Source organism: Conger conger, chromosome 4, assembly GCF_963514075.1.
Source record: "Conger conger chromosome 4, fConCon1.1, whole genome shotgun sequence".
Taxonomy (NCBI): Eukaryota; Metazoa; Chordata; class Actinopteri; order Anguilliformes; family Congridae; genus Conger; species Conger conger.
The window spans coordinates 26453724-26473519 of NC_083763.1; the positions used below are offsets into that span (position 1 = coordinate 26453724).

At 40.2% G+C, this 19796-nt stretch overlaps 1 protein-coding gene across 4 annotated transcripts in view; it reads left to right on the forward strand.

Moving 5' to 3' along the window:
- The first annotated feature begins 17992 nt into the window (after positions 1–17992).
- The window catches only part of znf438 (zinc finger protein 438), a 50982-nt gene continuing 49178 nt past the window's right edge, over positions 17993–19796 (forward strand). Inside the window, exon 1 of one of the 4 annotated variants that reach the window (XM_061239498.1) lies at positions 17993–18119. Coding sequence is in view for 2 of the 4 variants with exons in the window: in XM_061239495.1 (XP_061095479.1) it covers positions 19745–19790 (46 nt within the window). In the remaining 2 variants the exon portion in view is untranslated. Of the gene's footprint in view, positions 18120–19345; positions 19482–19656; positions 19791–19796 lie in introns of those variants that run through there. The other 3 variants (XM_061239497.1, XM_061239496.1, XM_061239495.1) reach the window with 3 other exon arrangements.

Here is a 19796-nt window from a genome sequence, read left to right on the forward strand (position 1 = left end):
AGAATCAACCAAATTGTTACATTAAAAAAATCACAATTACAACCCCGGGTTTAATGGTAAATGGACTGCATTTATATAGCACTTTTATCAGAATGAATGAATGCTTCTCATTCACCCACTCACACACCAATGGCGACTGGCTTCCATGCAAGGCACCAACCAGCTAGTTGGGAGCAATTTGGGGTTAGGTGGCTTGCTCCGGGACACTTCGACACACCCGAGGTGGGGGTCTCTTTTATTTATTATTTCAGCCTCATAATGGCTTCCTTGACTGTCATTGGCACAACTCTGGTCTCCACGTTGACACCAATCACTGATTCCAAAGGCAACCAAAAGCCTAGAATCAAGATTAGATACTGAGGTTATACCTGCACTAAGGAAGAGATTGAATACACCTGACTATTCAGAAACTGCTGAGAAGCCAACTGTCCAATTTCTTTTGGAATGTACTTATACTATGTATATGAATGTAAATGATGACAGTCTGCACTACAACCTAATTGATTCCTTTCAAATCCAATATGCCGGAGTACAAAGTCAAAAGAACAGAAATTGTACTACTGTCCAAATACTTACGGACTGCACTGTAGATGAGATTCTGTGACTTATTTAGGAGAATTTGTTGAATCTGACGAGGCACACGTCATAGTAAGTGTCAGGTATCAGAATTGAAGAAGCAATAGCAACCTGGAAATAGGCAGAATAAGTGTTTTTATTTTGTAAAAGGCATGTCAGGCAGGCTGTGGCCAAATGCAGGCACAATAGGTACAACAGAGGTAATCAAGTTCGTAATAGGAGTCACAGGCAGAAGTCAAAGCACAAGGAAAACAGGTATGACAAGATAATCCAATTTGTGGTCGAGGTCCCCGGCGGAGGTCCAAACACAATAAGGCAATCAGAACAGGCAACGGTACAGAACGCGATCCAATAATCATAATCTGGTATCAAACACAGAACAGAACAGTAATCCAAAAAACAGAAGTCGGTACACTAGCAGGCAGAAAAATGCTGGAAAGAACACATTACAATCTGGCAAAATAACAGGGCAGACAGACAGGTATAAATACATAGATAATTGAAATGAAATGACAAACAGGTGTGGGTGCAGGGAAACAGGTAACGAGACACAGGTGGAGAAACTAACTATGGAAAGCAAACTAGGACCAGAGGCATGAAAGACAAGACAGGAAAACAGAAAACGCTAGGACAGGGGGACATGGAGTGTGAGAGATAAGAATATGAAAATGTTCTTGCATGAGGCTCATTGTCCTAGCTATGACCAAGTCTCTATCTAGCAGACACAAGCAGATTTTCTGTGAAAAATTCCAGTTGTTTTTTTTATACATTTTGCTATTGATCTTAAATAGTGCCCCTGGACCACTGGCAGCAAAATAGCTCCAAACCATCAATGACCAACCTCCATATTTGACAGTAGGTATGAGGTGCCTCTCCATGTGTGCATTCCTCTTTTCGTCGCCAAATAGCGTGTAAGGCAAAAAAATTACATTTTAGTCCCATAGCACGCACCAGTCATAATTCCAATGACGTTTGCCAAACTCATGACACTTGGTTTTGTTTATTATGCTCAGAAAGGGCTGTCTTCGTGCCACCCATAGTGTGTGTTGGCACAGAGGTGGGGTTTTATGGTTCATTCGGACTTGGTGACCCCAATTGATGATGTGCAATTTTTAATCTGTGATTCCTATAGGTTCTTTATGGCCTCTCTCACCATCGTGCATTTGCATCCTCTGCTTGCAAAAGTTGCTTATGTTTTACATTCATTATTGGTATATAAATAATACAAATAATACATTTTAAATGATTGGTATGTTTTTGTACCCATTACTAGACTTGTGACTATCAATTACCATATGTCTCTTGGGTTTTCCCATGCTTATGGATGACAAAGGCATTTTACATACAATAATTTAGACACCTATAGTTTCAGAAAAAAATGAGATTACTCAATAAAAAACATAGAGGGAGTAAATGTATTCACATAAAACTATATCATTTTCCCATATGTTTGAACATAAACTAGATTATTATCTGTGCTGTCTATTATATGTAGCCTTTTCCTACATTTTGAGGAAAGGTACCCATAATTCTTGAGCTGACTGTATGTTATTTAACAAAAGAAAGCTTTAGAGTGATATGTGAAAGTCAAGGTTCAAGAGAACCCCCTCTCCCCCAAAGAAAAAAAAAAAAGATCAGGTTTGTAAGTGATGGAATCACTGTTCTCATGCCTCATCGTGTCTACATCAACAATAAACTCCATGGGGGCCATATGTTACTACTTAGATAACCTTTGGTTTTCTGTACACTCCAGCTCAAGTTAAATTTGTTCCCTTTTTTCCTGACACAAGGTGCATAGACCCCTGCGGATGACCTGTTATATTTTGATACGAACAGCAGACTGTGAATTATTCAGGGAGAAGCAGTCTGTAGCAGAGCTTTGAAATGACACAAAATAATAGCTTTTACAGCCCACTGTATCTGAACTTGCTCCAGGTGCCACACTGGACCAATCGGCAGTGTAGTTCAAGTAATGTGCGTGTGTATGTGTGTGGGGAAGGGGGGGGGGGTGTTTGAAACAGTGTGTCCCTGGATGGAAAGCACTCGAAAGAGCCACATCAGCAAAGATCAATGATGAGGCATTTCAAAAAACCACACACACAGACTGGAAAAAGAACTGCTTATTATTCAGTGGAAACAAAAATCTTTCCCATTTTCCTTGGATGCTGCCTGTAGCATGAAGTCATTTTTTCAGTCTTTGAAAAACATAGAATAACAATAACAATAACAGAGCAGAGACATCTCTGAAATGTATAAAAAAGACCTGTGGCATGACACACTGCATTTCTCTCTCCACTGGCACCAGACCACCCATACATATTAAAACATGGAAAAGCAGGACAACAGCACCAGAGTGTGATAAATTGCCTGTACTTTTTTTTTTTGTCTTTTCTGTCAATTTTAGATGAGCAGCATCAGATGCTTGTGCGCTTTGTACTGTGAGAATCCAGGTCTGAAGGAGGCACTTTAGTCTGCTTTTACAAGCAACTTGAATGTGATAGTGACAATAGAAGGAATATTGTTAACTAGACAAGAGGGTCCGTCCTTCATTGTTGTTTCAATAATGACTCCCCTCTTCTCCACATAAATAAATAAATAAATAAATAAAAGAAAGTACAATCAAGAATACATACTGCATTTAGTTACACATAGAAGTAGATTACAACAAAACAACAATATCAACAAGAAAACATTTGGTATAGTTGAATGGCTAAGGTGATGAAAATGGAAAAGACAAAAAAACCCTCAAACCACAAGGTAGCAAGAAGCCATTTTCTACATTAAGGGATCAAGCTGTTCACTGAAAATGTGTATTGATTCCTGTGCTGCCTGGATCATTAGGGAGATTAATGCTAACAGTGTGAGCTTCAACCGTCTCATCTGGGCTATCGGAGGGGCCTGGGGACACATGTCGACGGCATGAGCCTGATGTCGGGTGTGGAGGGTTGGAGACAGGCTACACACAAAGCCATCTGGGGTTGAGAGAGGGAGAGAGCGAGAGAGATTAGTGTTGAATGATATTCATTGTTATTGGTGCTGGAGCAGTCGTCCCAGTTTATACCAATGTATTCCTCTGTGCAGATAACATGGGACTTGTGTCTTCTGTAAGATTTGTAAAGCAGCTTGGCTCTGTTTGAAGTATACTGTCGGAAATGAGCAATACGAATCAATCTGGATAGATCTCTGTGAAACACGCATCTCACTATAGCATGAAGCTAAGTATTAGAGTGCTACCCCAGCTGCAACTACTTTACCTTCGTGTTGAAATCACTGCACCAGAAAGCCTCAGTCTTCTAAATGAAAATGAAAGGTTACCAAGGGAGTTTTTATTCTATAAAAAGTATCCTATATTCTGTAAAACTACCTAAACCCAAAGCCTTGGTTTTAATAACTGGGACAGAAGTAAAACAGAAACCCAACAATTAGTACTTTCTTTAAACATTGTGAACATCCACAGGTATTCCCCAATAACCCCGGACAACCTTCCCCTTCACATCCAAGTACAGCCAAGATTTGGTACCACTTGAACCAGTCAGACCAGAACCCCCATAAACACAAAGCCTTATTGAGCAAGCATGCCTCACCCCCTGGGCCAGTTGGTTCTGACGCATATGAAACCAAGCCAAACTGGAACCAGAACTGAGCCAGTTTCTGCTCTTTATGGTTTGTATGTTTTAATTTATGTATCAACTTTATTTCTCCATTTCAAATTCCCAATTTTCCTGTTTGGGTGATTATTATTCCATTAATATTGATTTTATTTAGTAAATTGTTCTGCCAATTAGTTCTGTTATCAATGGATTATACATATATTCCACATTTGGTACCCTGCTGTGGCAGTCGTGTTTATGATAACTTTGTGCCAAGGTACTCATTTAAACTTGAGAGAGTGTTTCTGGGAGTCAATTACCTGCCCAAAAATACAAATATATCCCACTTATAAAGGTGACTGAAAAATTGCCAGTTCCCTTTGATGAGGACCTGAGCTACAGCACAGTCTACTGTGGCCTGCAATAGCCAATGTGTGATGCAGAAGGCACCTTAAACCTCTTCAATAACACCCTTACTGTATCCAGATGTCTTAAAATGTTTTTTTTTTTAACCGCCAAGCTTAAAGACAAGCTGGATCTTTTGGGGGGATTTTTTAAGGATGGAGAGTTGATTTCATTGTCAAATTACTGTAGGAGGGGGATGTCAATTGAGGATGCATGCCACTGTATGAAAAGGATATTGATTGGAGGGGAACAGATATTTGATCGACATTACTCGTCCACTTGTACATGATGACTTAAAATGTCCTAAAATCTCATTTTCCAGGAAGTCGATGGAAAAGAACTTTGGTGTGCAAAAGCAGAAGTATTACAATTTTATAATTTGGGAATATATACTTAAGATCAGTGGAGGAAATGGTGGAGTACCATTTAAAATATCCTTTCTGGCTGTAGTAATCCTGCAGCTTTGTTGGTAAAACAAAGCCTTCAATGTTAGATTTCTGCTGAGGCTATCAATGGCAAAAGTGTGTGTATTGAGTATAGTCACCAACTACCATATGCCTTGACTACCCAGTACCCACAGATGTTATTTTTCTGTTTCTTACAAAATACTTTGTTGATGTAAGTTATTCGCTTAATTAGCCTGAAAATAGTGTATTTAGCAGTTGAAATATAAAAAATATTCTCCCAGGAGAGGATGCGCCCAGGTTCCTGGGCTAAGCCTTGGATGTCTTATTATCCTAGAATTGCTACTGCTTAAGATATGTTTGTATGGTTATGAAGAATTGACTAAATTGAGAACAACATGAATTTTGATTTCAGCTTGTCTTCAATCATTTTTTCTTTAGAGATATAGTATTGTTTCTCTAACGTGGGCATCTTTTTTCATGTTAGAAATTATCATTCAACTTGAAAGATGTTAGTTCCTAAGCTTTATCATGCTTTGAAACAATCCACACGTACAAATAAGAACTTTCATTTTCTTACTGAGGGATGGAATTTACCTGGCAAGAGTTTTTTACCTGATGAGAACTCCATAGATTGTACTGAAGCTACAAAACATGGGTTCAAGGTGAGAAATCCAACAATGCTAAAAATATATTTGAGGGCATGATGTTGCTCTTTGTAGTTTTCCTGAACAATGCCAGGCCTTTGTGAACTTCCTTTGTTTTCTATGGTCTAAATCTGACCATGAAGGTGAATCACAGGCAGTCCAACCTTGACATCACAATAATGCTGCAGTTGAGGACCCACGTTCCCAAGTTGTTTCATGTGATTAGAGAATGAATACTTATATGCCAAACTTCATATGAGAGAAGCAGTTCACAAGTGACTCTCTAATTTGAACCAATCGTAGTGCTTTGCTGTGGACACAGCAGTGTTTTTATTCATTCAAACAAGTCAGAGATTGAAAGTCCGCAATGGCTCCACGCATCATGTGGTTCATGAAGCCACACTGTCCCAATATCACAATACATATTTGTTCATTTAAAATGAGTGGCCTAGAAGTGACCCTCGAAGGGCGCCACCATTACCTTGAAACCACAGTTAAATTTACAATGTATTTATTGGACTGCCTGGCATATTGACGGTACATTTTTTGTTATAGTTGGCAGAAAAAAACACACCATCTGCAAATCACATCATTTCAGTACACCATGGTATTGTTGTTGGAGGTTACATCTTCTCAAGTCAGATGATCCTCTCAGGACCAATGCCCTTGATGTGAAATATATAAAGAAGGAAAGTATTACTACGTTGCTTCAAGGGACTTCCCAAAAAAACATGACCATGGGATGTCTGTACATGAACAACCACTCAGAATTTCCCAGTCCTAATATGTGTGCCTAGTACCCAAATCTAATAATTCCAGATCATAACAAAATAATGAAAAGGTGTCCAGATTCATGCAAGTCACATAAAATAATGGTAAATGTGTATGTCTGTGGGGGGTTTGGAGGATATCCTGCTTTTAGCTGATAACGTTGGACGGAAATATATGTTTTTTTGGGGGAAACCCTTCAGACAACTGACCTCAGCAAACCCTCATTATGTTAATGTACAATACATCAGATTGTTAAGAATGAAAACAATAAAGAAAATAAATTAGTAAAAACTGAAAAAATAAGGAAATGGCGAAATAACATAAATTCAGCCAACTTTTTTTATTCCTGTAAATGACATTTCAGATGAAGGTTTACAGCAGAGTTTGTTCATATACAACTTCCTGCACCAGGAAATAAATCACACAACTACTAGATTTCACTGAAAATTTGGCTCCAGAAAATGGAAAGGTAATGAAATGTTCATAAGAGTGAAGGCCTTAAATTAATTGTGGGTAAAGCTTTGGTCCACAAGCACTTGTATGTGACTCAGTAGCGTTCAACATACTGTACTGTATATTATAGATTAATTAGATAGATAGATTAATTTGAGTTTAAAGACAAAGGGAATGTGAAAATCCATTCACTAAATGTCAACCATATAATGCTTTTCACTTGGCAGTCTAGTTTAATTGTTGTTAAGGAACAGGATATGCAGTATAACTCAGATGTTGCATACTCAATACTGGGGCAATAAAATGAGTGCATCTGTTAAATACACAATGAAATTGCCATTTTATCTTTATTCAAAGTAATGAAAACATCTTGGTAGTTTTTCATAATAGATTATTTAAATGCCCTGTTCAGTTTGAATTGTATCATTACTCATGCCTGAGTACTGAGAGCTTCTTTGTCAAGTAAACATACAGGCCCCAGTTAAACATACAGGATCTCCGTGTACCTCAGCTCCACTCATGATACAAATGCTTATTGATCAATTACTTATGACTAGCCCCACCCCTTCCACCCGATAAATGGAGTCCACCAAAATGTTTTTTGTGCGATCATCTGTGATTCAGCAATGCATTATGAGGTTAAAATGTAAACTGTCACCTTTAATTTCAGGGTATTTACACCCATACCAGGTAATCAATGTAAGAATTACAACCCTTTTTATACCAAGACCATCCATTTCAGGGGACCAAAAGTAATTGGACAGTTGGCTTCTCAGCTGTTTCTGATTATTCAGGTGTATTCAATACCTTCCTTAGTGCAGGTAAAATGATGTTTTGAGTATCTAGATTTGATGACTTAACCCCTGGTCATCTTTTTTGATGCAGCTAAAGAATGGTTTGCATCTTATAGTGCAGCTGTAGATTCTATTTGAGAAGTCTTCCGCAGAGAATTGTAATACTTATCGCTGACACATCCATGCCTGCCTGCTGAAGAGTGTTTCTGATCTGTCGGACAGGTATTTGGGGGTTTTTCTTCATTATGGTAAGAATTATTTGGCCATCAACTGTAGAGGTCTTCTTTGGCCTCCCACCCTCTTTGCAATTGCTGGGCTCACCAGTGTTCTTTTGTCTTCATGATGCTTCAACTGTTTGTTGTGGTTAGCCTATTGTTTGGCCTGTTTTTTCCCCCCTAATTTCTCAGCCTCATAATAGCTTCCTTGACTGGCATTGGCACACTGTTGACAAATGCTAATAACAGACTCTGAAGGCAATCAAAAGCCTAGAATCAACACTAAATTCTGAAAGATTTCTTATACTTGCACGAAGGAGCAAATTCAATACACTGGAAATTGTACCAGTGTCCAAATACTTACAGACTGCATGGTATACTGTACATTAAGAAGAAACATTCACAACAGTCTGGCTCACAAGATGCTCAGCTCGTATGTGGAACAGAAATGTAGAGATTTACACAGCCAGATTGTACAGGTAACAGTTAGGACACAGATCACAGACTGTAGTAGTAATAGTGGTAGTATGGACAAAGTAAATGAAAACAGTTACATTGGGTATTACAGATCAAACAAAAACTCAATTATGCAGTGTACTGTGGTGGCTGAACCTACAGAGCAGGCAGTAAAGCCTACTGATAAAGATATGCCTGTGGATTATGGCGATGAAATGACAACTTGCTACTGATAACTTTAAGGCAAAGATTTGTGGTGCATAATGATTTTGGGAATGGAACTGCTTACCAATGTGCAGCAGCTTTGCTCATAGGAACACATAAACACACTAGGTCTCATTCATGAAACGTGAGCTGAACGAATTTGTGTGTAAAATGCGAGTAGAGGGAAATTTACGGGTTTTTGGCATTCATCAATATTTTAGTAGCTCCGATCTTTTCGTAGCTACTAACAAAATCTACACCTGCTGCTGACCACGCGTAGTGCTTGTGTAAATTCAAGAATGCACATAAATAATGCTTGTCACTATTGGAAATTTACGTTTTTATTCATATTGCGCTCTGTTATGTAAACAATACGCAGATGCCTTTGAAACACGTGATATGAACATGACAATTAAAAATATAATACATTTAGTTAAATTAGTTGGCAATTAGCAGGTTTAAGATCCAGATTAGGTTCATGATTGTGAATTATCTATGAAAATCAACTCAATAGATTACACATTCTTTGTGATGCATTTGCTTACATAAACCGGAGAACTTTCATTCCGTTAATGTGCAACTGATCTGTGAGGCACACGCTGCTACTCAGGCCGTTGTGGAGCGCACAAACGGGGTCTTGAAGGCAAGATGGATCTGCCTGGACAATAAAGGTGGTACCCTTCTTTATGCACCCGTGAAGGTGTGCAAAATAATATTAGCCTGCTGTGTCCTGCACAATGTGGCCATTAAACAGGGCCTTCCCCTGCCTGAAGTCCCCAGTGCAGAGGAACGACTGCCTCCGGAACCAGCTCTTGGGCCTCGAAATGCGGCTGCTATACAGACACGCCAGCGACTTGTAGAGCAATTTTAAGGTAAGTGTTGCTAAGACTGAATAAGCTGTGCACATTTTAGGCCGACAAGCTTTGTAAAAAGTTAGTTTCATTTGTATTTTGTTTTATATTTATATACAACATCCTGTTTCAGTAGGCTACCTCAGTTCATTTTCAGGTCATGCTCTTTAAAATGTATACAAATAGGCTATATTTAATTATCAGAGTAAAAGAGAGTAGCTTGATTATCTTGTAGTAAATAAGTGTTTTCCCAGGATAAACACAGACATCACACAATACTGACAACATAACACTTTATTGTTGAGGACGCAAAAGTGCCTTGCAGATTTCCTTCAAGCTGGTGTTAATTTCTTGGAGGGACGTGTTGATTTGGTTGACTGCTGTAAGTAGACTTTCTTGATTCCTCAGGACCTCATCCGTAAGGACAGCCGGATCACCTCTTCGGCCTCGGTACCTGGGTGCAGCAGGAACAGCAGCGGCGGCAGCAGGTGGTGGAGCCACATCATGGGAGGAGCACTCGCCAGCTAGAAATATGACACAACGTTTGTTTTTTTTCGTTTTATGTGTGACTTATTTTTACATTACATTACGTTACATTACGTGGCATTTAGCAGACGCTCTTATCCAGAGCGACGTACAACAAAGTGCAAATCAAACACAAGAACACGTGCAAAAGTGGACCTGAGAGGACAGTACAGTTCTGAGTCCTAGTGTAAACATACAGAAATTCAGAACCTTTGAAGAGTTGTTTGGAGCTGTACAGTATAAAACAGAGCTTTAGGCTATTAAGATTAAAATAATTTGAAGACGATGCATACAAAACTGCAGTGGGCTATACGTTATCCGTATCCTTTCTTGAAATGAATGTTAAATAGCTCTACATTCCATGATATCCATTACGCACCATATCGCACTATATAACATTACTGGTTTCCCGTTTCCACTTCATTCAATCCGAAGAGAAACCCCCACAAATGTTCTGTTTGTTTGGTGGGACTGTACGACCTAGGTTAAACTATACTAACCACTAAGCTATCAGTGATGGTTTTCAGAATGTATTATGATACAACAATTATCACCTTACCATCTGGGTTTGATGTTGTCTCCAGTGGAGGCATGTCGGTGTCTCCGTCAGGTATAATTCCTGACAGAGAGGTCTCCCCAATAATGCCAGCGATGCGCTCGTCAGCAGGTGATATTTGTGCCTGTGAGCCTCCTCCTCCTGTGGCTGATGCATGTTTTTTTTGTGTGCTTATGCGTTTCTTTGCCTCCAGTTTCATGTCAAACCATTTACATTTAACCTCGGATATGGTTCTATTGTCTACAGAGGCAACATTAACAGCATCTGTCACCTCCTTCCAGGCCTTCGCTTTGCCTGCCCCTGTCACAACACCACTACTGATAGAAGAAAATAAAATATTTTTTACCCAATGAAATATATTTCACCCAAGATGATATCTATCTCCGCTTCGGAAAAGTTTTTTTTTTTTTTTTTTTTCTTTCCTTGTTTGCGCCATGATGACTGACAGGTCGACTGGATGCGTCTACACCTCCTTATATGGCAATCATTGTCTATTCATGGGCGGGGATTTATGCTAATTGCTGATTACCGGGAGCGCGCTTTCACTTTACGATGGATTGGCATTCATGATCATACACACGAGTTTACGATCAGATCTGAGTTTCCCGCGGCGTTCATGAATCCGGAGTAGGTTTTTAGTAGCGTGGACGTTTATGTGCAAATCTGCACATAGACTTACTAACGTTTCATGAATGAAACCCACTGAGTTTATTACACTCACACTTGAGGAACATGTGCAAACCTACTTATTCATGCAATTATCTAATCAGCCAATCGTGTGGCAGCAGTGCAATGCATACAATAATGCAGATACTGGTCAGGAGCTCCAGTTAATGTTCAACCATCAGAATGGGCAAAAGACGCGACCATGGCATGATTATTGGTGCCAGACGAGTGTGTTTGCTGATGTCCTGGGATTTTCACACACAACCGTCACTAGAGTTTGAAGAGAATGGTGCGAAAAACTAAAGAAATCCAATGAGCAGTAGTTCTGCAGGCAGAAATGTGTTGTTAATGAGAGAGGTCAGAGGAGAAGGGCCAGACTGGTCAAAGCTGACAGGAAGATGATAATGCAAATAACCACACACTACAACAGTGGTATGCAGAAGAACTCTCTGAAAATACATTGCATAAAACCTCTAAGTGGATAGGCTACAGCAGCAGAAGAATAAGAATAAGTCTACTACATGCCTAATAAAGTGCTCACTGAGTGTACATTCAAATTATGATCATTTCAACAGATTCACCTTCCAGACAAAAGAAACCAAATTAGATAATTTACTCTGGGAGCTGCATTATTGCGACACAGAAAATAATTGAGTACAGAACATAATCCTGACATCTGGATGAAACTAAGCTCAAATAATTGAGTTTCATTTTTAGTTTTTACAGCCCTTGAATAAAGAAGGCCTTGACTTCACTGTTGCAAGTGAACTTCTGGTATCATGATCATTGACTGATCTGTTCTAAAATGAATCTAACAACAACCCCTTAAAACATAGCTTGCACTACACACACACACAAGTTGTTCTTCCCTCCAGATTCCCAAAATATAATGTACATCTAGATTAATGTGTTGCAATAATTTACTGAATATTGCCTGCCAGCCCTGCAGAAAAAAAACAGCTCAAGATAGGTTTTGAAACAGCTGGTAGCTGGTTGACCAGTTCTGACCACCTCAAGATACGTTTTGAAACAGCTGGTAGCTGGTAGTTTCAAGCTGTTCATAGCTAAACTTTAAACCAGGGAGCACATGAGCGGATTTTGTGGAAGTTATCCAAACAAAGTGCATTATATCTGTCTTGATACATACTGTATTTCTGTAGTTCAGCACTGTACATTACACATGTTGGAAAATAATGGTTATGTCAATAACTATATTTTTTTGGTTTGTAGTATTTTTGTGCATATTTATCAAAGGTGCCAATAACTCTGGACGATTGTAGATTGGTTTCCAGGAAACTGTAACTGTAACAAATGAAACATTTGCACAGAAAATATTCAGGAATTTCTGGAATATTCTAAAATTAAAAACATCATACCTAAAGGGCAGCAAGGAATTCTTTGTGCTATAATTTAATGTTTCCACAAGGTTGCATTCGAGTTTCCACTGAGGATGAGTAACAAAAATAACTACAAAATGACTACATTTGTTCAGTGTCATTAAGCTTTGAGAAATACTGTTTGCCTCAACTATCATGAAAGAGCCTCAGATTTACTTTGCTTTGCTTCAGTAGGTCATCTTCAGGGGTGATCATAGGTGAAAAATGAATATTTGATTAACCAATGTCAAGTAAATAACACATTAAAACATACCACACCCTCCAGTATTATTTGATAAAACAAAGCTTTTTTTATTGCAGAGCAGGCTGAGAGGCAGAATTTAAAAATGGACACCATAACGCTCCTGGGGATTGGAAGGTGAGCGAAACGAGATGAGATTATATTAAATCAACAACTGATGAAAGTAATGCTTCATATGACAGCCTGCATGAAGCTACTTTGCTGTATAATTCATCAAAAAGATAAACAAGTGCATAAATATATTGAACACACTACAGAGGTATGTCAAAATTGATGATGCTTATACGTTAACACCCCCGCCCCCCCCAAACACACACACAAACACAGTCTTCAACGGACTAGTAATGGCAGGGGAAATACCATTATTCCTTTCTAGAGTCCATTCAGGCCTGTTACATGACAGATCAGCCATTGAGACTGGCTGACAGACAGCAATCCTTTTAGCGTTCCAATTTTTTCATTACAAGACAGACTGTAAGAGAAGAGTGATTTATTTTGGGGCATCATCCTGGTGCCCAGACAAACTTGACTGTTTGCTGAAACTTAACAATCCTCTTCCTATCATGTTGGCTGAAAAACATACAGCCTCCTATGTCATGTTGTGAGTAGTTGTGAGCTTACTAGTAAACTACAAAACAGAATGGCCAGGTGCTTGCGAAGAAGTGCCAAATAAAAGCTTGTAGAGTTTTGTAGCTTTGTAGAGTCTTCTGCAGAGAGTAGTCACTGACAGATCCATGCCTGCCTGCTGAAGAATGCTTCTGATCTGTCGGACAGGTGTTTTGGGGTTTTTCTTCATTACAGTAAGAATTCTTTGACCATCAAGAGGTCTTCCTTGGCCTACCAGCCTCTTAACAAATACTGAGCTCACCAATGCTCTTTTTCTTCTTAATGATGTTCCAGTTTATATTGGAAAACCTGTTGTTTAGCCTATGTCTCAGTCTCATAATAGCCGTCTTGCCTTTCATTAGCACAACTCTGGGCCTCATGTTGACAAACGCCAATAACAGACACCAAATGCAATCAAAAGTCTAGAATCAAGGCTAGATACTGAAAGCTTTCTTATACCTGACGGAAGAGACTGAATACACCTGACTATTCTGAAGCAGCTGAGAAGCCAACCGTCCAATTACGTTAGGTCACCTAAAATGGTGGGGGGGGGGGACTATGTACAAAAAGGGATTCGACTCCTACACACATCGCCCGATATGGATGTAAATTGTGAATACCCTCAAAGTAAAGAGGACAGTCTGCACTTTAAAACCACATTTATTATTTCATTTCTGGACAACAGAAAAAGAACAGAAATTTTATCAACTGTCCAAATGCATACGGACAACACTGCAAATAACTGTGAAGGTCTTTTCTGTTTATTATCCACCTCTTTCCCTCTCAGTGTCAATCATCCCTGTCCTTACTGAACACCTATTCCATCAAACCTCCTCTCGCTCATATGGATAGCCAAGTCTATTAACGATGACTGGAACTGACCCAGTTGGCCCCTGCTAGGTGTTGTATGGTGCCAATTACAGTATGAAGAACAACAACCGAAAAGGACATGCCCCGATGTGCAGGATTTGTGATAAAAGATAATGTCTCTCAAGAGTGCAATTCTGCAGTCACTATAGTGACGTGTGCAGTGCTGACTCATCGCACAGCTCAATGTGTTGTAGCAGCTGAGGTCATCTGTCTAAATAATGACCTAAATGGCCCACCATTTACCTCCCCGCCCTGCGACTAGGAATGACATATGAAACACAAAACCAGTAAGATGCCATTTCCAGACTTATAGAAACCCATTCTTTGCAGCGCAGTGCATATTTCAATTAAAATACAAATCACAAAGAATTGAAATCTCAAGATAAATGAATAATAATAAAAAAATAATTCTGAATGAACTACACACATATTTCTTCAATTTGTAAGTCTGTATGTCTTGTATGTCCAGCAGACAAAGGGGGTTTTAATGTGCATCACACTGTTCATATGCAGGCAGCCTATTGCCTCACCTCAGTGTTCTCTGTGCACAAATTACCAAGCGTGGATCAATTATTAAAACTGTGTCTTGGCACGTATCCGACTTACCTGTCAAAGCACCGCTGTGGGGCAGCAAGTCTCATTACTGCACGCTCACACGACTGTGTGTGCGATGCAGGTGTTTATATGCATGTGTGTGTGTGTGTGTCTGTGTGACGTGTGTAAGGGTTGGTGTGTGTGTGTATAATGCAGGTGTAAGGCTTGGCATGCGTTTGAAGGGGGGGGAGGGGAGGGTAAGGGTTGGTGTGTGTTGGGCGCTCCACCTGAGCATGATGGCTGGTAGGCAGAAAGCGCAGTGGCAGAGTCTCTGCCTCACTGCTGCTGCAGAAAGCAACACCTGCCAGGGAGGACTGTGGTTTTCGGGGACTGTTAACTGAACAGGACGTCTGTACCCTGGAGTGGCGCAGAACGCAAACTGACAACAGCACGCCTGACTGCATCGGCAGATTAATGTAAGAGACTCCAGAAAACAGGGCAGCCAGAAGCAGGTACCGGTTTTCATTACAGGGTATATTGCAGACCAAACTTCACATGGTATCCTCTTTCATTGACCATATGGTACAGTATACAGTATATCCTTGTGTATCTGTGTACTGTCGAACTGTACAGCATCAGGTAGAATGTGATTCGAATCCAACTTCATTTGAGGCAGCCACATGGACTGCGCACATCTGACATGACAAAAAAAACAAAAAAAAACATTGGCAGTCCAGATGGCAGGGTTCCCAGACACATAATTCTGAACTGTTTTTGGCCTGTTTCAGAAAACTCGCATTCAACTTTATTCATTTTGGGAGTTAAAAAACCCCAAAACACTGGCCTTTCTATCTCCTTTTCTAGGGTAAACATCATCTAACCTGATCCACTTCCTGCAAATTCCTTTGAGGGTGTGAGCATGTGTTTTCTCAACCCCACCAGACCCGTGCTAGATATCTGACTGATAACAAATGCAGATAGCTGGGCTGCAATCGTTTGGCAGCACTGCCTCTGACTGTAACTGGCTGAATACCACAGGGACGTAGACGCTGGCTCGTCGACACTCGGCTGTGTCAGGCTTGTGAGGTCTAATTACGGAGCCGTTGAATTCCCTCCGCCGGTGAGACGGAGAGTGAGCGAGTAAGTGCCGTGGCTGCTGGTCATGTGAGGTAAGCGGGGGGTTGAGGCCCGTTTACGGCCTCTTCTGGCATCGGACAGCGAGGATTTTAGCCTGCTGCATCAGCTTCGGCCCTCACACAACCAAACTATTCTGCCTGTGATGTCATCGTGTCAGCCAGATGAAACCATTGGGTATTGGGAGTCGTGTCAGCAAAGGAACATCCAAGACAGCAAAGATGTCCCTCAAAAAAATCACCAACAGCACACAAAAAAAGAACACACAGATCCACCGATGCTCTGCGGGTTGACCTGGGGCTCACTCTTCAGCTCTGTTCTTGCCACTTTCAAGTGAATGTCAAATGTGAACTGAGAAGAAATTGTGTCTTGCACATTCAGTTAGGTCGGAACACTTCCAGGTAACTTTAGCTACTGTGGATTTCACCACATCAAATCAGATTACATCAGTAACACATCTAGAGTAGCGGAAACATGATGAGTGGGGGCCATGGAACCTTCCTCTGCCTCAAGCTCATCATAGTGCTACATTTAGAAGGCATGAGTATTTAGAGAATTAAGACTACCACTATCCAGATTGGCCATTCTCAGTCCTATTTTTACATTTTAGTAATTTGACAGATGCATTTAATCCAAAGCGATTTACAAGTGCATAGGTTCTTCCACAGGTTAAAGAATCAAATCCATAACTAGTAAAATACACATGAAGGGGGGCTGTTCTAAACAAAAAAACAGTCATCGTATGTGGATTTTTTTTTTTGTGGGGGGGGGGGTTAGACAAGAGGGATATCGGAAAGGGGGGATCAGGAGGGAGGACTAAGGTATATTTGAAAAGGTGTGTTTTCAGTCTGCATCAAAATAGGAGGAGGGATTCTGCTGTCCAATGGTAGGCAAGTCATTCCACCACTGAGGAACCTATACATGGACTGCCTTGGAATACTTTAAAAAATGCCTTGTGTCCTCATCTCCTTGTGACCTTGAATGGATGAAATAGAAGCCCTGAGAGAGAATGTTCAAACGGTTTAATAAATGAAGGAAGGACCTCCTTTCACTAAGGTCCCACAATGCTTTGCATTGGAAGCAGTAGAAATGACACATGTTGAGGCAAAATTACAGCTAAGGAATGAATGATTATGATATGAAGTGATGAACAAGTGGTGTGGATCAATGGAAAGATAATAGCAAATAAGTGTCTAAAATGACAAATATTAAACCAATCAGTAAAAAAACAGTATATTTACATCTAACATAAATCATAAACACAGGCAGGCCAATGAAATGTAGTTACATACATCTGAATTCAGAATCCATCCATTATCTTAACCCGCTTATCCTGAACAGGGTCGCAGGGGGGCTGGAGCCTATCCCAGCATACATTGGGCGAAAGGCAGGAATACACCCTGGACAGGTCACCAGTCCATCGCAGGGCGCACACACACCATTCACTCACACACTCATACCTATGGGCAATTTAGACTCTCCAATCAGCCTAACCTGCATGTCTTTTGGACTGTGGGAGGAAACCCACGCAGACACGGGGAGAACATGCAAACTCCGCACAGAGAGGCGCCGGCCGACCCAGGACCTCCTTGCTGTGAGGCGGCAGTGCTACCCACTGCACCATCCGTGCCGCCATTCTGAATATGAAATGTAAATAAAAAAAATTCTAAATGTCAAAAGCTAAAAGGCACAAATTCAATCATCTTAAATCAAGCATTAGGGGATAATTGTGTTTTAATCAATCTATCAATATATGTATACTGACAGTCAATAGCAATTTTGCACCATTCCCAACATTTAGAGAATAATTGGGTAATAAATGTCAGGACTCTTTTTTTACATTTCTTTTCAAAATATTCTTCTCTTGTCTGGCTACCACAAAGACATTGGAATGATATAATCGATTATATTTCAATTCATGTCAACAAATTATATTTGGGTTACATCTGCTTAATAAAGGCGAGTAGGATAACTGTGCCTAGTAAAACGTGGAAGACCTCAGCTGCAGCCCATGTTCCAGATGTGGGCGGTACAGGGTTTTATTCAACAGTTGTCCAGCAAACTCCGTAATCATCCTTCTTAGTGAAACAGGGCCCTGCACTTGAGCGAAGGAAAATCCTTGTCATTTTGCCTGTACTCTGGTGCTTCTACAAATGTCTGATCAAGATATGATCGAGCCAACAGTAACAGAAGTTGGCATACGATCCTGAAACTGGCCCTTGAGGTAAGGCACCCCTGCTCGTACACCTCCCGCACCCCCTACAACTTCAGGCGGTTCCAAGGCCCCTTAAATGTAATTCAAGGCGGAAGCAGAACCAAGAGTGCCCATCTCTAACAAGATCTAGAAGTCTAGATGCATCTTCATGGCTTTGAGAGTAAACCAAGAAAACACATTTAACGATGTTAAATATTCGAAGTGTGTCCGGTAGTTGAACAGCCATGCAGCAATTCCGGTTCTACAATTTTATAGCATGTTTACATTATCAAGATGGGGGGGTAAAAATTAGGGAATTTATAGAACAGGAATCTTCGATAGACGAAGACGTTACATAAACTCGGAATAAGATCAAATGCAAGCACCAATTAATTACACAAATGTGGCTACTTTCAAATTGGAGTGCGTAACCAACTTTGTTACTGCATAACAAAATATCCAATTACCATAGCTAGCTAAATAGGAATACGTTAAGAACTCTAGCCATGTTATATTGCTACGGTTAATTCCAGACATGCGATCTATGCGGTTCCAGCCAGAAGCACTGCTACAGAAAACTAGATTACTTGTTGCTCGCCATAAACAACGGCAAAGCTGGAAAACAAGCATGCATGCGAACCCGTTCCAATTTCAAACTTCGAAACCAGTCGCTGACTAACGTTACCTTGGTAAGGTCTGGTCGAAACGAAACCAGAACTGGTAGCGCGAGATTCAAATTTGCTAGCAGAATTCGTTAAATCACAAATACTCCTTTAAAAGCAAACGATTTCTACTCGGCACTTCATGTGGACCGCAACTAGCAAGCAATTGAATGAAGCAAAAATAAGTAAGTTCCAAACAAAACAAATAAAATAAAATAAACACCCCCCCACAAAATAACTTTCTCTAGCCAATCTTACACAGAAACCTCCGCTGGCTTTACTGACACAGAGAAGTAGGAGGAGACTATTTATTGACAACCTCCTCATATGATTGGATGGATACATTTACTTGTTGTTGATTGGTCACATTTTGCAAGATGACCCAGTGTTGTCTGAACTGTACCATTTCGCATGAAAAGGGAGTACTGGCGAAATATGCGACACCATAGTTTTTACAGCGCATATAACAATGTTCACTATTTTATTGATTTATTTAATAATTCTTTTTTCATCCACAGTAAAAGCACAAGGCGCACATCGATGTCTAATAATATGAATAAATGACACGCGTGTTAGAAAAGCTCCCCCTATGGACTAGTTACAAGGTATCGCTCAAAATGGCTGTAATGAAACAGTTATGCAGAGCTGCTGTTCATCATGAGAATTAATGTGTTGCATTTGTTTCATGAATGAAGAAACCTATATGCGATCCGGACAAAATACCGGAAAGGTGAGGTTTAATGTGTTCCAATTATTTTGAAACGATTTTCGCGTTTGCTATCGAAAATAAAACCCAATAGGGTTCCGGGATAATAGTACTACGATTGCAATTTCAGCCAATAGGAGTGTACAGAGCAATTGCAGGCTGTGGCCTCTCGAAGTAAGCGGATGAAAACAGTAAAGCAGCTAACCTGTACGCTAGCTGATTAGTTTGATTGTGTAATGCGTTGTACTAAGTACAGCTAACATAGTGGCTGCTTTATGTAGTTGCTTATGCATTATTGGACGAAAGAAGTAATCATCTGGCGACTGTCAGAAGGTTCGC